Source organism: Anguilla rostrata, chromosome 5 (genome assembly GCF_018555375.3).
Source record: "Anguilla rostrata isolate EN2019 chromosome 5, ASM1855537v3, whole genome shotgun sequence".
Lineage (NCBI taxonomy): Eukaryota > Metazoa > Chordata > Actinopteri > Anguilliformes > Anguillidae > Anguilla > Anguilla rostrata.
The window spans coordinates 36,673,609-36,694,832 of NC_057937.1; the positions used below are offsets into that span (position 1 = coordinate 36,673,609).

General features: G+C 48.0%; 1 protein-coding gene across 5 annotated transcripts in view; it reads right to left on the minus strand.

Annotated features, from left to right (window-relative positions):
• Window positions 1-559: 559 nt before the first annotated feature.
• Window positions 560-21,224, minus strand: part of LOC135255178 (SH2 domain-containing adapter protein F-like) — a 114,756-nt gene continuing 94,091 nt past the window's right edge. Inside the window, exons 4-7 of one of the 5 annotated variants that reach the window (XM_064336006.1) lie at window positions 21,041-21,190; window positions 14,696-14,865; window positions 13,888-14,007; window positions 560-4,825 (exon numbers count right to left, since the gene is read on the minus strand). In XM_064336006.1, coding sequence (XP_064192076.1) covers window positions 4,493-4,825; window positions 13,888-14,007; window positions 14,696-14,865; window positions 21,041-21,190 — 773 coding nt within the window. In that variant the 3' untranslated portion in view covers window positions 560-4,492. Of the gene's footprint in view, window positions 4,826-13,887; window positions 14,008-14,695; window positions 14,871-21,040; window positions 21,191-21,224 lie in introns of all 5 variants that reach the window. The other 4 variants (XM_064336007.1, XM_064336008.1, XM_064336009.1 and 1 more) reach the window with 4 other exon arrangements.

Genomic DNA, 21,224 nt, shown 5'->3' on the forward strand with positions numbered 1-21,224 from the left:
CGACTTTCATTCGCATTGAGCGCGTCTCTTCATTCCTTTATTCTTCTCCTCTCCACCCATAAAGCATCCTGCGCTTGTTCCGCCCTTGACTCCAGGAACATCCTGTAGTCTCTGTGCACCACTTACCTTCGACTAATGGCTCACCATGGCAACAGATATTCCAAACACCGCCAGCTGTAAGCGGCTGGGGCTTCAACCGCCGCGTTTTCCAGCGACGCTTTGGTGGATCACTGTGATTACTATCATGAATCCTCATTATCTCCTCAGAAAGAAAAAAAAAATCCACATCCCCTCAGCGGTGCTAAGATAAAAATAAATAACCGAGCCTGACAGCATGGCTTTCGAAAAAACATTTTAACAACATTTAAGGGAACGCGAGCCCCCTCCGCGATATATTAACAACCACAAAATATCTCAGCATCTGTCTACATGTATGCAGTTCTGTACAGGTGAGATCTGATGGTTATCGTTACTTCCAATGCCCTTCTTACAGACGGAGAGAGAGCCCGATATAAACATTGTAAAGCGGGATCGAACGGAATGAACTCTGGAGCGCGAGACTCATAAACTTCACTTTATTTCCATATTCGTTGCATCCCCGACGCCTACACGTCCCCACACAATACATTCAGTATATACATTTGGCGAAGAGGGACCGTACGTGTTAGATTAGTGCATACACTAGAGAAGGAGAATGTAACACAAGCGCTCACGCACGCACCATTCACTCACAGCATGTAACCCTTCAAGGCTAAAGACAAGAGCAAGCGTAGATACAGCGACTCTGCTCCCAGGGGCAGCTGGGTCGTTTCAGGCTCCCTCAGAGCCCATCCCTCCTCCCCCCTCCCCCCTATCACCCATGCATAGTGTTGAGGGGCACGTCCACGGGCATAGGCAAAATTTTGGGTTCTGAATTTTTCCTCCAGGCAGTCGGTAGAGTGAGGGGGGGGGGGGGAATTAAACTTCTGTTCAAACGACTACCTGTGTGACAGTTTGTACGAAAAGCCTCAAAAAGCCTTTTGAAGAAGAAAAAAAGGAAAGACAAAAAAGATAGCCCCCCCCCTTCAATGGAATCAGACATTCAGCAAACTTTGCTACATGCGTGTTTTGCATTAATCTGTTACACGGGTGCAGTCATGCATTTCATTTGCTGTGTTTTTTTGTGTACACTCAAACTACTTTTTTCTCTGTCCAGTGGCCTCTGGGAGCACCCTGCAATGCTCTCTTAAAGGCTAGGGGTCGGCCATCGCCTCAAACCTACGCTCTCTTCAACCTGCTCTCAAATAATGACAATTCCAAGACCGCCTGGCTTTTTTTTTTTTTTTTTACCTCTCTCTGTCCACTGGAGAGACGGTCTCCAGCCAGGGAGGCGTGGTCGTCTGTTTTTTCTGTTTCAACAGGGCCTGGGGATGGGTCGCAATTTGAGAATCGAGATTTCTACAGCTACAGTTCGAACCGTAGCAGCTTCTGTGAACAATCACCGCCAGCAGAAGGGGTGAGGGTGCTTTCTGCTCTCCGACTCCCGCCCCCAAACCCACCCCTCCTCCCCTCAAAGCGCAAATGAACACTGCTGGTCCGCACGGGCATGCCGTCACAGTCCACCGATTCTGGTCTTCGGTGGCCTGAAAGACACATTAGAAAGACCTACGGTACACCTCCATAAGCTTGAAGCCTGTGTTGGAGCAGGGGAGCATGCAAAAAAAAAAACAGGTGGGAGGAAAAAATTATTGTCCTAGAGAAGTTAATCGATAGACAAAGTGGCACTGAAGAAATGCAAGTCCAGGTGGCGCTGTTGCGGGAGGTCGGTGTGATCCACTGACGCAGTCCTTTCAGAGGGAGCGGGCCTTGCTCTTTCCGGTCCGTAGGTTTTTTTACACAGTTAAGCCACCGTTCCTGTCCACTGTCGCTCTCGGCAACAGGCCATGGAGGCCGAGATGAGAAGCAGAAATCTAAACACAACCGCGAAGTACTACAGTAGATGTAGCTAGAGGGGTTTTTCAAGCTCTGCCCAAACACGATCACACTGGCACAAATATAGCGAGGAGCGCTGAGGTGTCTCCCTTAAATCCGGGAGAAACGCGTCAGCGATAACCCCCCCCATAATAAATTACAACTACAGAACAATCTTTTGAAAGCAGAACTCTGGAAATCAGCCGACATCGTTTGCTGATTTTACCCATGCAATATAAGGCATTAGCCAAACATCTGTTACTGGCATCACACAATATTACAGACTAACGTACACTTACCAATGATGGAACATAAGACTGCTTTTTAAAAAACTTTGACCCTCATTTGATTAACGTCAACTCAGTGTAAAAAAAATATATATATTTCAAAACAAATGATGCAATTTTATGAATACTGGAAATGAAGCAGTAGTGTGGTGGGCGGGGGGGGGGGGGGAGGGAGTCAATATTTGTAATCCCATAGTACCTATCGATCTGAAGATGGGTAAATTAAATTGATTTACTGAGGTAGACAATGCAGGTATATTTTGTTCCTCTGTTCAAAGGTTTTTGTTTGGGGGGGGGGGGGGCATCAATTGGCATTTAAAGATGGCCCATTGCTCATCTGGGAGATGCAGGGGGAGTAAAACAGCGGACCATTTAATCGGCCTCAGCCTGCTGATTCACCCAGTGTGGGCTGGGTGCTGAATCCACACATACGACATGGCGTATGGTCCTCAACGCAAGCAGGAAACCAGCTAAGGGACTGGGATTCATACAAACTCCAATCCACAACCGACTTCTGACCTTCTTTTTGTCAGAATACTATGCTAGTGCGCTTAGTACTCTTTCTAAGAACACTACACCAGAATACTACGTGAGCCTGCTATGGACTGCCGGCACAGCTATAAACACATTAACCGCTAGGTAAAAGTCTGACCCAAATAACATCGTTCCATGAAAACAGGAAGATATTTTGGCTAATTTCTGGTGGATTCTGGGTACAGGGGTGGGAACATTCTCCTTAATTTCAGGGAGAGTCTGAGTCCGTGGATATTTCGAATTAGCGCTACCAGGAGTGAGCTGCTATGTCTGCTTGCTGAGCTATTTTAACACGTTCACCTGGTGGGCTATAAATAGGCTACTAAAAACTGGAAGTCGAAAGCAGGCGGCACGGCGATGGCTTGTAAAATCGCCAGGATATGGTGCAAAGGGACTGTTGCTCATACTATACGTCCCAGGTTAACAGCTAATGCACTGGGATTGAGAGGTCTCCTGTTCTTGAGGAAAACAAAGTGGCCATTATGCCCATCCAATGGGAGCAGCCCGATTTTACACAACCGAGCCGAGATACCGATAAGCTCATTAGCGAGTGCCGACATTTTGGCCAAAAGCTTGAATTCAAGCAGCGCCTTGACTAGTGTTTTTTGACGAACGTCTCCATAAACAGCCTCGACGCGCAGTACCAATGGCTCCCGTCCTAGACACTTTCCTCCTGACTTAAACCTTCGGCCCCGAATTGAAGAATTAAAAATGTATTGCAGTGCCTGATTGGTCGATTTCTCCCCGCATTTAAAACAAAAAGTCTTTATTTTGTTACATTTAACAGGTAAATGTGCTCGGGCAGCCGAATCCATCCGAGGAACTGTTAGGCTGACGAAGCAACGATGGCGATAACGACGAGGGTGTTGTGACAGACGAGTAACGGACTAGAAGCAGGAGAAAATTAAAACAGATCGGCTGATTTTTTTTTTTTTTCCGCTCGCTTGAGAGTCAATCGTCTGTTCCGTGAAGCCACTTGTCAGAGCCGACTCGTGCTGTCAGCTCGAACGGCAGAAGAGGCAAAACATCTTCTGAAGATGAGCGAGCACCTGACTTGATTGTGTGGGCCACACAACAGCGAACATCTAAATTAACTTATACATTCTCACACAATCAATGCAGCTGCTGCATTCTCTGCCACGTGGCCTTCCGTTGCTTTAGGGGAAGAAGAACGCAGAAAGAGAAGGTACTTTCCGTACAATACTGGGCTACAGAAGACCAGACTGAACTTCCGCTTAAATGAGAGACACAACAGAGGTGACCTGTTGGGTTGAGTGTTGTGGACGGAAAGGTGACAGGTCAGAGTAGCACTTGGTCACCTGTGTGACTGAGTGATGTGAGAAAGGGGTGGGTTGGCATGTCTGAGATCAGTGAGGTGACCTAGGTGAGTGACTGGTGTAAGAGAGGGGGGTGAAGGATGACAGGTCTGAGATCAGTGAGGTGACCTAGGTGAGTGACTGGTGTAAGAGAGGGGGTGGAGGATGACAGGTCTGAGATCAGTGAGGTGACCTAGGTGAGTGACTGATGTAAGAGAGGGGGTGGAGGGTGACAGGTCTGAGATCAGTAACAGGACCTGTGTTAACAAGCGACATGCTGACAGACTGAGGAGGCATGGCGACAGGGTCCAAGAGCGAAGGGGGAAGGGGGGCGGCCATCTTTGATTGACGCATGGGTTTGATCTTCTCCGACCCCCTCGCTACCCCCGCTCCGCTCCGCTCCGCTCACTCCTCGCTACTCGACCTCTGACCCCTCGCCTCCTCGGACCCAGGTGAGGGAGAGGGAGTGGGCATGGGACCAGACCCTGGGCTGAGGAGGTGGACCCCCGCCCCCCCCGGCCTCTGAGGCCTCCGCGGCTCGGGGTGGGGCGCTACAGCGTCCTGATGGCCACGGGGTACAGCAGGGACATGTGCTCGGCCCCCTTGATTGGCAGCTTGCGGCTGGAGTAGAAGTGGATGATCTCGGGCACGCTGTCGAACGGGCAGCTGTTCTGGCCCAGGATGTACTTGCTGTCTTTGGTCCGGGTCAGTTTCATGTGCATGAAGCCCTGGCTGCTCCTGGTAAGAGGGAGAGGGAGAGAGAGAGAGAGAGAAAGGGAGGGGGAGAGAGAGGGAGGAACAAAAAGAAATATGGGGATAAGAGAATGTTTATTATATTTACTTTTTTGCCTGTAATGGGCTTGGAGATGAAAACCTGCAATATAAACGTAATACATTATCATAACCGTCATCATTGTTTTATATGCATACTTGTTTTTCTGCACTACCAATAATATGTAACGCTTACGCATATTAAATATTTACATGATGTCACTAAAGCATGCCAGTAAAGAATGGCGATTTGGGAGGGGGGCACATGGCAAAAAAAGAGTGCAGAAAAGAAATAAAATAAAAGAGGAATGAAAGAGGAAGACAAACGGGCTTATTAAAAATGCATTTTTTCAGCGCTGTTCCTTGGCGACGCGCCCGATGCTGGTATACGAAGCGCGTTCGGAGCGGCTCTCCACGCAGACGACAGGCCATCGGTCAAACGAGAGCGCTGACGCTAACGGCTAATAACCGCGCCGCAAATTAAGAGCTCTTCCGCCAGCCCGGACGTTTCCATGGAGAGATGGCCCAGAGGGCGCGTCGCGCAGCCCCGCCTCCGGCGCTCCTGAACGCGCTTCCGCTCCGGGGGGCTCGTCCGCAAGGAAGGACCCCGCTTTGTCAAACCGGATTTGCAGAAACGAAGCGAAAGTACCAGCGTGCGGAGGGAGCGACGCTGTCTTTAAATCGCACAGACGATAACGGGCGGAGGAGAGTCTCGTACCGCCTGGATAAAGTTATTTGGGTGGGAAACCGTGAATCAGAGCTCTGCTTCCCAGGCTTGCGGTCGGTCAGAACCGGATTGGGTCCTTGTAGCGTTCCGCAGGACGGCACCGACCGCGGGGCCGGGCAAGCGTGCTCCTTCCCTTTCTTTCCTTCCATAGGCTGCGAGCCCCAGGGCTCCGCTAAATCACATCAGCGCTGTGACTTATACAGTCGGGCCCGGAGCGTAAGTGACATTTCCGCCGCGCGCATTTAATGTTTCCTGTCAACAGCAGACACGCTGTACGGGAACACACGGCGCTGACAGGGGGCCAAGCCCGACTTGTCGGAGGGAAAGGCATTACGGCGGATTTAAAACGCGGATTTTTTGAAGGAAGCGATAGGACCGGAGGGGACGCGCGTGTGTGTGCACGTTCCGGTGTGTGAGCACATCCGCTCACGTGCATGTGTTTGTGTCTACACACGTCTGCGAGTACTGTATGTATGTATGCATTTTTTTTTTAAACCTTTTAGCCTGTGTGTGTGTTTGTGCCCATCCCTGTGCATGTGTGGATGTGTCCATGTATGCATGTAGACGTGTGCGTGTGTGTGTCTATGTGTGTGTGTGTGGTATGTGTGTGTACTATCGGCTCCAAACAGCAATAAGAGCCAGGCGAGGGAAGTCCACCCTTTGCTTATCTCCTAATTGCACCGCCTACAGTCACACCGGCTGATGCGGAAAGAAGCCAAAACAAAGAGAGATAATGGCGCGCGCGGGCGGGGAAGAACACAATTACAGATTCCGATGAATTTCCACTGAACCGAAGAGCCCAGATCTCCACTCCGACGGCGGCGGCGGCGGTGGCGGCGCAATTAGCTCGGACGCGAACGCGGCGGCGCGCGGACGCTGAAACCGGTCTCGTCCTTTACGTTAACCGCGCCTCGTCGCGTGCGGGCGGAATCCTCTTCCCCCCGAAGACGCCCCTTTTTCCCCTCGGGAAACGAGCGAAAGCCCCCTACCCGCTTAACGCGCTCGGCGCGCGCGATCACGCCCCTTCCATTCGCCAACGCCGCTCATTAGCGCCGCTCTCATTCCAGTCACTCCCCCCAGAACCGCTCCGCCGTTTTATTGCCCGCGATCGCACGGCGCTCGTTTCCTGTTGTAAATTCGCCGGAGGCCAGATTGCATCTCCGTGTCATATTGCTGATAATCCCCCGGGAGTGCACAGAGGCGGTTTCTGTTGACTGGCGAAGCACGGGGGATAATACATTTGAACGGCGAGGACTGTGAGGACGAACTGTCGGCCCGTTTTCCCGATGCCGTCGCTTACGGGCTGAGCTCCCTCACAAGCCCGAGGGCCACCCTACCCCGCTAAAGCCCCCATCGACCCAGTGTACCCTGGGCTAGGTCACCTGGACACACAGGCAAGCAGGCTGGTGAATGCACAGCGCGGGCGGCAGTGTAGCATAGTGGGTAAGGAACTGGGGCATAGGGCATAGGTTCAACACTCCTGTTGTACACATGAGCAAGGTACTTAACCTGTATTGCTTCAGTATACATCCAGCTGTATAAATAGATGCAATGTGTCTGGATAAGAGCATCTGCTAAATGCCTGTGATGCATGTAATGTAATGTGGGAGCCTGATCTGGGAACACGCTGTCTTCACGGTGTTCCCCAGGTTGCGAGACCGGAGGCCACGCAAAACTGATCTGAGAACAGAGGAACTGGTGACCGCACAGTGCTCCTGACAAGGAGGACCAGATCTGGCACATGGTGGTGCATTCGTCACCGACAGTATGACAGTGCATTGACGGACACTTCCTATAACCTGAGTTAGCCAGACTAAACTTGGGGGGAAGGGGGGGGGGGGGTAGGCCAGGTGGAGGGACAACCATGGAGGAAGGAGGAGATGGAGTGAGAGGAGCTAGGACAAAAGGAGAAAAGGAAGAAAGAAAGAGGGAGAGATTACTCAGACAGAGAAGGGAAGATATGCAGGAGATCCAGATAGGGAGGGAAGAGAAAGAGGAAGCCCCAAGAAGGAATTAGTGGAAGAGAGGGATAAGAGAGAGGAGAGGCATAACAGATGGAGGGAGAGAAGAAGAGGAGGGGGCCCTAGTTGCTAACAGAAACACTGCCGCAAACATCCAGCCATTGTGTCCCAAAATACTCCAAGATCCTCACTCATATTAAATAAATAGCTATTAAACCACAAAGTGCCATTACTACCACCAGTTATAAAAATGCCCTGTTAAACAACTATCCTTTATTAACAGGGTGTACTTATTATCTTTAAACTGTAATGCAATAACAGAATCACGTCAGCAGGAGCTCTCAAAAACGGCGAATAACTTTCAAAGCTATTTTCCAAAGACGGCCACTGACAAGGACAGCATTGTCTATGAGCATTTTTAAATCCTGGCTGATTTTTTGCCAGCTATGTTCTACTTGTCACGGTGTAACATATTGAGAAAACAACAGTAAATTAGGCCAAGAACAGCTGGTTAGGAAACTCTGTGCATACTATGAATACGAGAGGATGTCAAATTTCATTTGCAAGCTCTCAAAAAGGTAGATGAACAAGTTTTTAGTGTTGTGTTTGTTTTATTCGGGTAAATTTCACACAGTTAGGCTGGAAACATACCCTACGTAAGTACGCAAAAGCAGATTCTTCGAGCTAAGCAAAGTCCATTTCATGCATTGTTGAATTCCACCTGAAATTCTTAGCGCAACACTAGCGCGAGCTGCAGTGTCAAGCGTCGCAGCGAGGAGCGCCACAGAAAGCAAAAAAGAGGATGAAGCCGTCTTCAAATTGCGCTTTCTTTTGCTCGGTCTTTACCCAACTGTCCTAGATCGCCCCCTCGAGGACTCGGGTTTATTATCTCCACAGGGACGTAAGAACGCACGTTGAACGAGCGCAGCCTGGCCGCGCGTTCGCAGCGCGTCGGCCTGGTGTCGTCGTTTGCGTTCGCGTACTCACACGGGGCGTGATTCGGGCCTAAGGCTGGTTCCCGTCTGAGTTCGTGACTTTGATTTGAACCCCATAATCCGCACAGAGGGACTGACAGAGAAGCCTGCTTATCATCAACCGTAAAAAGATTATTAGATTGTGCCGCAATTAATGATTTCCATAAGAGCAACAAATTGAATAAATTACAAAAAAAACCATGTGAACGCGAACCAAACACAACAAAGGAAACCGACGCTAATTAACTTATCGAACTCGCTTTGATGCCAGGGCCTTTGACTGGAATTTTCCAGAATAGCTGTTGCCGTAGAAATGTGGGCGGCGGTAGCCTGCATATGATGATTCCTTAATTAGCTTAGTAAACAATGTAAACACATCTGGCGTGGTGTTGCTATATGTTCAGGGACATCGCTATAATCTAATAACTGCTGCGGTAATGCAGCTAATGATGAATAAGAGGAAAAGAAACATCAGTATCAGCAGGGTTCTTGCAATTGAATTAAAAACTAATAATGGGCCCCCTCATCTTCATTTGCGCACGATGGCTTATATTTTAGCATTTATCTAAACATCCAGCAACGGATATTTTACTGAACAACCTGAAGTATTTCTGTGCCCAGCAGCGCGTGGCATTGCTTTCAGCAAACACACACACGGACACAGTCGGACATGCATGCGCGCACACGCAGGCCTGTCACACATTAATCTCACAAGTAGTACAGTGCATGTTTAATTACGCTCAGTTGATATTGGATGCTCGAATCCCATACTGCGTTTCGTAACGACAAGCAACAGCAGTAATTGGACTGGAGGATATTGCTGCTCCTACGATTCAGTGGAGTTGTCTGTACACGGGTGTAAATGTGTGTGAGTGCGTGTGACTACATGCTTGGCCCTTATCTGTACACAAAATAAACAAGAGGGGATGACAGAATGTTTCCAGCAGGTAAGGTGAGCGCATTTTGATACAAACTCATAAAACGAAACTAATCAACCTTCGCACTGTATTTCTCTGTCTTTTCTCAGGTTCCCTGTGCAGACGTCAGAACACCTAAAGTGCATTTGTTCAGAAGTCCCACGTTGGCTTGCACAAGACCTGACTCCAGATTACAATTGTCAGAGACACGCTACCCACACACATTTTATAGGAGAGGAAACTGCTCTTCACACCTCTGCTTGCAAGCCGGTTCAACCGACCAATCTTTAAAAAGGCACCAAGCGCTGCTTTTTCCAATCGCCCCCACAATCTCCCCCCCCCTTCCCCTTGCGGTTTTTTTTTTCCAGGTTTCTTGTTTATCGGCAACTTACTTTTATTCTTCAACCCCGCGACACAAATCCCTAGCCGCGCAAGTAACAAAAAAAAAAAGAAAAAAAAAAAAGGCAATCACATTAAAGGCCCCCGAGAGTCCTTTTTACACAACTAAAGAGGGCATTAGCTTAGGCTGGGGGGAGAAAAAAGAGGGATGAGCCCTCCGCCGAAGGTCAGACCTGAACTAAAAGCTTGCGGCTGGCCGGCCCTCATCAGCGATGCGAAGCGCAATCGGCCACTTCGCCGGCGGCCATGAATTTTTCAGCAGTCGCGAGAGGGACGAAGCGTCCGCGCGCGGAGCCTCCCGCGTGAGCGGTTTCGAAGGGGGCGGGAAAGAGCGTGTAGAACATCGGCACGCTGAACCTTCGGCGCCATGGCGGTCGGCGTACGGCGCTACCCCCCCCCCCCCCCCGGCTCGTTGGGGGTCGAACTCGTACTTCCGACCTTCTGTCTTTGCTAAGCAACAAAGCGGCGCCGTCGCCCCGTCCTCCGGCACGTCGAACGCGGGTCGCCTGTCACCGTGGCGCGCGTGAAAGGAAGCAGGCTCCGGATTTTATTTTTTTTTTTAAATGCCCTGCGTTGTACCCCCAATTTCAGCGAATCTGTTTGTCTCGTTGTTTTTATCTAAATCTTTGCACTTTGCTCAGTTGTTGTAAAGTGGTCTGAGTCGCAAAAAAATACAATGCAAATAACATGCAAATACAACCTGATATTTATACAGCTGCCTGTGAGGGCAAGCATAAAATTATCATGGGTCGTTCACACAGAAAGGAGCGAAACGCCACATTGCTTTCAGTGGAAAGGATGGCATAGACGAGCATAAGCTAGGCCGGTATCATGTAGCATGCTATGAAATAAAATTATTTGAACTTTCATTATTTGCGCCTGGTGATTTTGGCATGGCCAACCAATCGCTGAGAAGCATGAAATATCTTGATGGTGGGCAGTCTATTGGTAAAAAGTAAGACATTTTACCCACTGATTCAAAAAGTGTCTTTGGCTTTCATCCATTATACGTACCTGCCGAACACATGCGCTAATATTGTACATTATTGTTTCAGCGGTCACAAGGCCACACACGGAGCTCTTACCTAGAACTTTAAATCTGCCAGAGGAAAAAAGAAAAAATCTCTCTAAACATCTATCTATCTGTCTGAAAAAGTAATTCATAGGTTCTAATTATTGAGAAAATATATTAGAAAGTGCAATTTAATTCTGAGCTTTCACAGAATGAGGCATCTGATAAAGAGATTTTACTCCATCAAAAAAAATTAATTAATTAACTAATTAATTTTTTAAAAAGTAGAACTGGGAGAATACTAACCCCAGAGCTCCCAATGATCCATTCTGGTTCATTCCAATTTCTAATTTAAGCACTTAATTATGAGAGCAACCCAATCATTCAGTTGAATTTACATTTTAAGAAATTAACAACAGACTGCACATGTATCCTAGGTGGATAACTGAACCAGCACTGGTGAATACAGCTGTTTAAAAAAATGAACCAGAATAATTCATTGGAACAAAAATGAGCAGAAACCCCTGGCGTTCCAGGACAGAAATTGTGCACCCTGATTGGTCGGGGTATTGAAACAATTTAGGATATCTCAAAATATCACTTTCAGACATCTTGGGTTATCTGGTCACTATTATAGTTTTCCTATTCAAATACATTCATAATAACTAAAAATGGCTGCTACAAGCACACTGAATGATATTCAAAGATTTCTCTGGCAGATGTTGTTCTGGGTACACGAGGGACTCAAAGGGATCTTACTTTTAATCTTACTAAATAACAGAGAATTGACCTTTGACTTTGATTAGCCTGCTCAAACACGCATTCATAAGCTGTTAGAATTGCATTCTGACAAGAACTTTTCTGGCATACACTTCCTGTAATCTGATTGGTGGAAACCGATTGCTTAAAATAGATTTGGTTGGCTAGGGTGATTTTTCATTACATGCACCCACACATAAGACCTCCTCCTTCCGTCTCTGCATCTCCTGCACGTCTCTCCTCCAGTTTCTGCGTCCACCCATCTCCCTGAAGCCTACTCCCATATTGATCTACCCCCACTTGGTACAGCTTGTGTAAAGGGCTGAAAACAGCCTTGCAATTCACCAGCATGGAGATGTTTTCAAGGTGACTCTTGTAAAAATCCGAAATATTCGCTGAATTGAGGTGTTCGAAGGGAATGGGTTTTTCGGCAACATATGCCAGACTGCTGACCTAGATTAAAATGTTACTAATGGAAAGTTTCGCATTCTCTTTGGATCACGGGAGATGTTTGTGTTAAATGGAAAACGGATAAGAGCGCTACAACACATTGGTGGAGAGGTTAGTCGGGCTATATTCTGTACAACAGCACATTCCACCCACTGTCTGCCAAGTGACAGTGTTTTCCAAACACGTCCTTCTGTGGTACTATAAAACCAATCAGAAGCATGCAGCCCAGAAGCACTGCCCCCCCAAATCAATCAAGCTGGTGGAAAAGCACTGCGTTTCTCTCCTTCGTCTGCGGAGCGAATGAGTTTCGATAGACAGCAATGACAGAACCAGAGCTCTTACCCTTGCCTCGGAAGGTAATCCCAAAAAGATTCAGACGCACGAGCACGTGTCATCGGGACATTTCGAGAGCACGATCAGAACTGATAGAGAAGCAAAGCAATTGAGTTTTTGAGTACCTAGCTGTAGGTTTGATGAAACAAACCCTTGTGTGAAACTAGAGGGGGGAAAAGACCGCTGCTTTGGACAGATGGTGTTGATTGGTGAGACGTGTCAGCGTCACCTCCGCAGTGCAGCAGCTGTACGGCGCAGGAGGGTTTTAATAATAAGGAGGGAACGTTCCCCCTCGTAGCCACAGCGCGTTCTCCCCAGTCAGTTCGGCAGACCCTAGGGGTTTGCGCGGGAAAACGAGGAGAGGAAAAAAAAGTGGACGTACGAGAGCTGTCGCAAAAAGACGCAAAAACGCAGCCGGCTCCGAGCTCCCGCTGTGACTGTCACCGGCCGACAGGTTGCCCCTCACAAACCCACCGGTGGTCCCCCCCCACCCGCTGAGGTCTGCCTCCCAAATTAAGACTCAGACTGAGCGGAGGCCCGAAAGAAATTAATTCAGCTGGCCGCTCGTAGGCCGGTCCAAATGGCTCGGGCTAACGGGCTAACGGGCTCTCTCCCGCCAACAGACACCATGTTAAATTAGGGGTGGCGAGGACTGACGCGTTGTCAACCAGCACTTGCTTTTCAGATGCGAGCTCGTCTGCTATGATGACAGTTCAGCATCTGTCAAATGACAGTTGTCATATTGTAGAAGAAAAAACTTGCCTGAAAAATTTTAATCTGAATATAAAAGGGACAGTTACGAGTTTATCAAAACCTCACACGATAACACTAATGCCACTGAAGTGTAATAGAATAAAATGAATCCAACTATACTGATAAAATGGACCAAATTAAGCTCTGGTTTTTATAGTTTTAAAAATGAAAAGAATTAGTACTCCATGAATTGTCTGCAAGGGAGAGACCTCAAGATGCTTTTAAACTTTTAACATGCCTTGACACTACAGAAAACGGTGGCAAGCTAGCACAAAAGGTAATTGTAACTTTTACACAATTGCACAAAGACAATTTGATTGGGGTTAATAATATTTAAAAAATATTTTTGCAATCTTATTTCCTTGTACAAACCAGAGGTGGAAAGTCCCAGAGAAAAAATTAAAAGTCCTGCCATTTTCTTTCACCCACAAACTCATGCTGTTTTCATGAATTCGGCCTACCTCATGGCTGAATTGATTGGGGTTGATAATGTTTTAACAATATTTCCACTACAATATTCTTTTCTTTTTTACCACCCAGAAACCCTAACTTTCCAGGTATCTTGTAAATAGGTCTTGATTACAGGAATAATACAGCAGGAAAGCAGCAGGAAAACAATGCACAATTATTCACAATAATAATAATAATAATAATAATAATAATAATAATAATAAAATAATAATAATATAAAAATGTTATTTGCTGAATGTTATTAAATGGCTATCTGGGCATGTGCAGCCTTACTTGAGGGAGAGGGAGAAGTCGTTCTTGCTGGTCTCGCTGTTCCTCACCAGGTAGCTGGCCTCCTTGCACAGCCTCAAGAGGGACTCCGCATCTATCCGACTGATTGCTCCATGGTACCAGCTAGGACAAGATTTGGGGGTGGGGGGGAGTCAAGGAAGAGAGCAACCAAATTACATCATGACAAGTAGAAAGCTAGGCGAAGTGCTACCAGGACAGAGCAGTATGCTGTACCTGGCTCTCTCTCTGAAGGGAGACACGTAAAACGGATAAATATTTTGACAGCGTATCAGCTCAGTGAACACAGACCGACACCAGAGACTGGCCAACACCGGCGAGCCTGCCTGCCTGCCAGAAATCCCAGCATCACGGTTATGTCACAGCCCATAATAGAAAGATAAAGAGCCGCACGTCGTCGCGATGTGTGAACAGTACAAGGAAGCCCCGTAAAGAGAGAGAATACATGTTTACCCACAATTCCCTGTTCTGTAGGGAATACTGTTGATAAATTACTCGTGCTCCTCAGAGAGGAACATGGTTTCGCAGTGCTGCTCCCAGCCTGAGAGACAACATTCGACACAAAATGATCTCACATTCCCCGCTAGCATATCAGTCTTATGAGGCATGTTGAGATGCAATATACAGTTATATTGCTATATTGCTATTTCTATGTAACAGCAGGGGGGTCTTCAACCCTGGTGATGGAGAGCCACCGGATTTTTTTGCTTTCGCATTAAAAGACCCAAGAAAGCAGGGCGAGGCGAGTTAGCCGCTAAATAATTCATGAGCGGGCGGGCGGAGCGTCACTCACAACTGGCTCTCGAGAGGCACGGAGGGGTCGATGCGCTCTCCCAGCGCGGGGCCGCTGTGGTCCTGGGAGCCCTGCTTGGTGTTCACCAGGCAGCCGCTGGAGTGGCGCTGGACCGGGCGCGCCTTGCCCTCCTTGGTGGGCGACACTCTGGACTTCTCCGCCCCGTCGAACTGCACTGTGAGGGAGGACGGAGGCACAGGCGGGGAGGGGTGGGGAGTCACTACAGGGGTCACTCCAAGTTTTCCTCTCCTCCCAACTCGCCCTTGATAATAATTATGCGAAGAGGCAGTTGTGAAAGTGAACCGATACAATGGTAAAACCACCACAAGCCCGGGGGCAAAGAAAAGCGTTTCCTTAACGCAATATAAATATATCACCCGTAGAACAATTCTCTGTTTGAAATTTGCATTTGAAATACTAATAAAGATACGGGGAGTTTTTAAAGTGACTTTGTCTTCCACCAGCCTACAGGTCGATAGTAGTCGTTTTGGATTATCTGTTTTTTTTTATGAGAAACACCGCTCATTTTTCCTTGAAAAGCAGAGCTGTTCTCTGCCATTTCCTCCAAAATTCTGCACGTTTTTGTCTAGCTGCGATTCTGACATCTTAATGGAACGTGCTCCGTTTCTCGATATCTCCCCCTGTCTCTGAGGAAGGCCCTGTAAGCTCTGAGGTGTGCACATGGCTGGAGACACGGCTGTTCCTGAAAACGAGAATTCCTTTTCAGAACCGCAGGTCGGGAAGAAGGGGGAGCAGAAATCAACCTGGCCTCACAATCCAAGAAGAAGAACGAATCCAAGAAGAAGAATGAATCCAAGAAGAAGAATGAGAAAAATGCAAACGAGTACGGGTTCAGCCTCGAGAGCGATAATGGCCTCTCGATCAATAAGTCCTCCGGCAGTCTGCACTAGACCAGCGGCTCGCTGTGAGAAACATACGCGCAAGTGTTGTCAAAAAAGCCCTTTTCCACACCCCCCTTTTCCGTCTTAAAAACTGAAAGATTCAAAATGAAGGAAGAAAATAGGAGGAGAAAGACGGGTTTCGAGTGGCTCCCAGAATGCTTTTAATCGAAGCCTCTATTCAGTCACGCATGGAGCAAGGCTTAGGTTTAGTCACAGTGGGTTCACCCAGAGGTGAACGGGGGCCCTGTCTTTCACACCGTACGCACTGCCCGTTTCAGTTCTGCTTTACAGTGTAATTTCATCATACCAAAGCGTGGCACTCGATGGAAAGGCGGTGTTTAGAAACAGCCATTTATATTTTATTTTTATTCTGCCGTTTTTTTTTTATTCTTGTTTTTATTCCGCCGTCCTTCCCATTTCCCACCGCAATTTAACGGATCGTCCTGTTGGAAGGGTTTAATTACACTGACTCGACAGAGCTACCGCAGACAGCGAGGCAATCAAACGGCGAAATATTGATCTGGACGGAAATTCTGCTGGCAAGAGCCGATCAGGACTCAGGAATATAGCTTTCCTGATAACTGGAGGCCGTCAAAATGGCAAATATGCTTATATGACTCACAGGGGATTTTGCTTTATTTAAAATTTTTTGGTTACTGAAAAAATATAACATATAATATGCACAAACCTTAATAGTATCTATAAGAATCTATACATTTCTATGTATTTCAATGGCGCGTTTACTACCTAAACAGAGGGGAACAATGAGTGAACAGCTTTACAGCAAAACGCGGCTACAAGAAATCTGCTATTTCTACACTGACCACCAGGGGCTCCCCTGTACCTCCTCAGAACCAGTTGAATTTCGGTGTTAATTTTCAACTACTGTGAAATGCATTAGAGCTCAGTTGAGTGTAATGGTCACAACAAGATAAAAAAATTATTCCTTTTCCCCTCAGGTTTCATTAAAGAAAAGATATAAAAATCTTCTCAAATATGTTATAATCTTATCTTAATGAATCTTATAATACTGACTAATGTTCTGCGTATTTACCCAATTAAGGTGAGCGCACACACTCCAAAATGTCTGGTTGAAAGGAAATATGTGTATTGTATTTGTGCGTTGTATGTGTATATTTGTACATAATTGAAGCGGTCAGTTTCTATGGCAACATCTCAGGCAAGGGGAGGCGCATTCGCATGGGGGGGGGGCTGAGACAGATCACAACGTAAAACAAGCTGTCAGCGCTCAAACTCGGCGGTAACCTTCGCTCCCGCTGCGAGCGCGTCGCCCGCACGCACGCAGAGCCTGTCGCACGCAAGGGAAGGGTCAGGAGAGCTCCGAACGGTCGCCGGCTCCGCTGCGTTTACAAGCTCGGGGGCCCTCTTCTGTGTCCACGCCGCTTGCTTTCGGCAGGAACGCAGGTGATAGCCTTTTCGATTTCTCTCGACTGCGTTAGATTTTATTTATTTATTTTTTTTAGGAGACAGGCAGGCAGTACGGCAAATCCTCGCGATTTCCTCTAGGTTAGCCGGCGAAAACTGAAGGTTATCCGACAAACTAATTGCATTCCCCCCCCTCCCCCCCCCCCCGTTCCCGCTCTCGTTTTCTTTGAAATATGGAAATTCCAGGGCTTTGCTTTGAAACAACAAGGTAATTAAACTCTCCTTGACACCTAACAAAATTTCAACATGGAGGCCCAGCCCTTCTCTGAACGTGATTAAATATTTGCTCTCTCCCACTCTCCCTTTGAACCCCCTCCTCTCTATCTCTCTACATCTCCCTCAGCCTTTCACTCTCTCTCGCTCCCTCCCTTCGTATTTCTTTCCGTCTCACTCTCTCTCTCCCACCTACGCAGGGCAGATGGTTATCCTGGGCAGGTTCACCCGTTCAACCTTTCCTGTCAGAACGTAGCCTTTCTGAGTGTGTGTGTGCGCGTGAGCGCGCGCTGCATGTGTGTGAGGCTGCGTCTGAGCACGTGTGACTTTGTTTGTGTGGTGGGTGAGAGCTTGTGCTCTGTGTGTGCCTAACAAAGCTTTTGCGTTTATATAGTGACGTTCTGTGTGTGTGTGTGTGTGTGTGTGTGTGTGTGTGTGAATGCAATTGTATCAACGAGTATAATTCGTATGTGTATGAGTGTTTGTGTACTGTGTGCATGCACGTGTGTGTGCATCCATGCAAACAGGTGTGTGTGTGTGTATGTGCATGTGAATGAGTGTTTGTCTTTTACCTAGCTCCTCTCCCCAGTTTTAATAGAAAAGATCTCCAGACACAGCAAAACTGTGACTTTGGCCGTTCCAAAACAGTCCCGAAAGAAGGCTTCAGAAGCCCAAAGCATCAAAAGCCAATGCGCTCGCGTTCCAAAATCACAAAGAAAAACGCAGCACAAATTCAGAGCAGTTTTAATAATGAATCCATCTAATTAATTCTCATTTGCAAATGACCTCTCAATCATACCAGCTCACTTCTCAATTGGGAAACCTCGTTGTTGATTGCTGTGCCGTCAAATGTGAATTCATGTTTCCAGTCTGACATTGTGACAGTTAACACAAAAGCTCTCGGAAAAAAGCCTACCAGTTTTGCGAAAATTGACTCTTTCATTTTCTAGACTAGCAGTTAACGCCATGGCGATGTATGGGGTTGTTCTACTAAAGAGCCTTATTTTCCTTAACCCTGTGAAAAAGCGACCTCTGCTTGATTCTACGGATTAAATATACCCTTGACGCCTTGACTGACGTAGCGGGTGAGAATCTGCAATCATTAAGACATTTTCCCTGCAGCGGTGTCGGACTGATTATTGAAGAGAAAGGGAGTGAGCCACCAAATGGGGGGGGGGGACAAAAACTTCCCCCAATGCGTGCTGCCAGATCAGATCAGGGCTTTTTTAATTACAGTATTTCTGCATCCGCGGAATGGAAAAAAAAAGACAAGGAGAAAGAAAAAAGAAAAAGAAAAAAAAAAAACGCCTGGAAATGGACAATTAGCTCATGTCAGAAAATAAAAAGGCGTGAGCTCTTCATCACACCCAAACAAAGGACCTCCAATTTATATGCAGATGTGATTTCTCTTCTGATGAGAGATGCTCAGATATGCTGATGATGTCAGGCTGGAAAGGCACCACGTTGGTGCAGTGGGTAGCACGAATCCCGGCCTGGGCCTTTCTGTGTGGAGTCTGCACGTTCTCCCTGTGTCTCTGTGGATTTCCTCCCACAGTCCAAAGACATGCAGGTAGGCCGATTGGAGACTCTAAGTTGCCCACAGGCATGAGCGTGTGAGTGAATGGTGAGCGAATGGTGTGTGTGATAGACTGGTGACCTGTCCAGGGTGTATTACTGCCTCTCACCCAATGCACGCTGGGATAGGCTCCAGCACCTCTCACGACCCTAACCAGGAATAAGTGGGTACAGATAACGTATGGATGGCGGGATGTCGGGTTGGAGAGAGACGATCTCTCCCTGGAATAAAGTGGTGGCTCGTGGGTAAAAACCAGGTCGTGAGAAACGCGTTGCTTTTAAATGGAGCCTCCGCTGCTCTGATGCTGACGGAGCGTAGCACAGCGGCTAAGGAACTGGGCTTGTAACCGAAAGGTCGCAGGTTCGATTCCCGGGTAAGGACACTGCCGTTGTACCCTTGAGCAAGGTACTTTACCTGCATTGCTTCAGTATATATCCAGCTGTATAAATGGATACAATGTAAAGTGCTATGTAAAAAAGTTGTGTAAGTCGCTCTGGATAAGAGCGTCTGCTAAATGCCTGTAATGTAATGTAATGTAATGGTGGGTCGTACGGCAGCCGCACTAAAGCTTGGGCGAAACCCTGAACCGCTCAGGAGCTCTCACGAGCCAGCCGAAATCGAGGTGAGCTCTGACACTTCCACCGAGGGCGTCAACAGGATCTACACTCGGCTGGGCGGGACGACTCAGCTAGAAACTGACCGCGCAAACGTCTGCGGTCAGAAAAACCACTTTTGACCTGGTAAACCGCCTTCGGCCAGGGTGCAGCGAGCGTTTGCGCGTGAGTTTGTGTGCAAGTGTGTGCGTGCGTGTACATGTGCGTGCATGCGCACAGGCGTGTGTGTGTATATGCGTGGGTACAGTACAAGCGCGCGTGTGTGTTGCTTTATAACTCCGTATAAAGGAATTTCAATAAACTGATGTTTCATGGAGAGGTAATCTTCATTATTTTCATAATCATGGTGCCATTCATAAATACAGCAGCAGGATATTGAATGATACAGTTGAGGATTTTGCAACTGAACCAAAAACAAGGTAATGAGTGGGAGTAGAGATGCATGCTGTGATGAAAACAGTCAGTGAGACTCTGAATTTCTCTAATGAAACTTACCTCTGCCTGGGGCTGCACTGTCTCCAGCAGAACAGCCTTCTATGCAGCACACACACACACACACACAGCCTGTTCAGTTTTAAGAATAGTTTCCATGTACCTACCGCTTATATTCAAACCAATACCCTTCAACTGAAACCGTAACTGTGCATGTACACCTCTGAGTGTAGTGTGTGTGTGTGTGTGTGTGTGTGTGTGCGTGCGTGTGCGTCTTTCTCTCTTAGCCTCCACAAACTGGACTGCAGATAAATTCACATAAGCACGTAGGGTAGTTCCATGAAAATGGGTTATACAGTCTTTCGGTCAAACACAAAAACAACAAAACCTGTACACGAACCCACGACTAAACAGGGCGCCTTAAGTAGAAGGTGTAGACCTTCCGACTGCACGTACTGCGTATCTGGGCTGTGCCCGCGAAGGTTTGGTAAATTTTACGAGCGCGTGCGGGGTATGAGAAAGTGGGCGGCTTCCAGTAGAAAGCAGCAACGCGGAGAAACGCTCAGCTGAATTAACGCTAAACCGACCTTGTTGCGCAGGCCTAAACCGGTGTGACTAATTTCCCACCCCGGGGCAAACCAGATGGAGAACTGCACTCATCTTGGCCGGAAACGCCACCTCCTCCACGTACGGAGGACACAGGAGCGCTAACATGCGCCATTTATATTCACCCCCAAAAAAAAAGCTTCTTCGGTTAATGGAGGGAACATGGCCACCGGATCCAGAGTCGGCTATAATAATAGAGCAGCGCAGGACTGATCTCACATTTGGTTACATCTCTCAAGTGAGAAAGTCATACAACGTGTCATTTCTTTGACCCAGTTCTTTTCTCGCAGACACGGGGAAGTGACAATGAATAATATCCTAATTACGGAACAAAAGGGTGCGGAAGGAAAAGGACGGGACGGAAAAGATGAGCGGAGGAGATAGGAGTGAGATGAGGACGCGGGGAGACGCGTGCAGTCATGTGATGGGACGGGGTCGGGGGACGGGGGGGGAGGGGGGAGGAGCTAAGTGCTAATGAGAGACAGGGGAAGGTCGGAGCGAATGGTCGTCGTCATGGAAATCCGGTATCCCGGGGGGGGTTCCGGGACACACCCACCGTGATGGTGCTGGTCGCAGGCGGGCTGTCCGGGCGAGGGCTGGGCCGGCTGGGTGGGAACCTCCACGCCCTCGGCCAGCAGGGAGGTGCTGCTCAGCTGCCCCACCGGTGGGGGCCAGGGCAGGTCCTTGATGACCTTAATCTCTACTGCTAGCGGCACAGGGTCGGCAGGTCCCAAAGCACG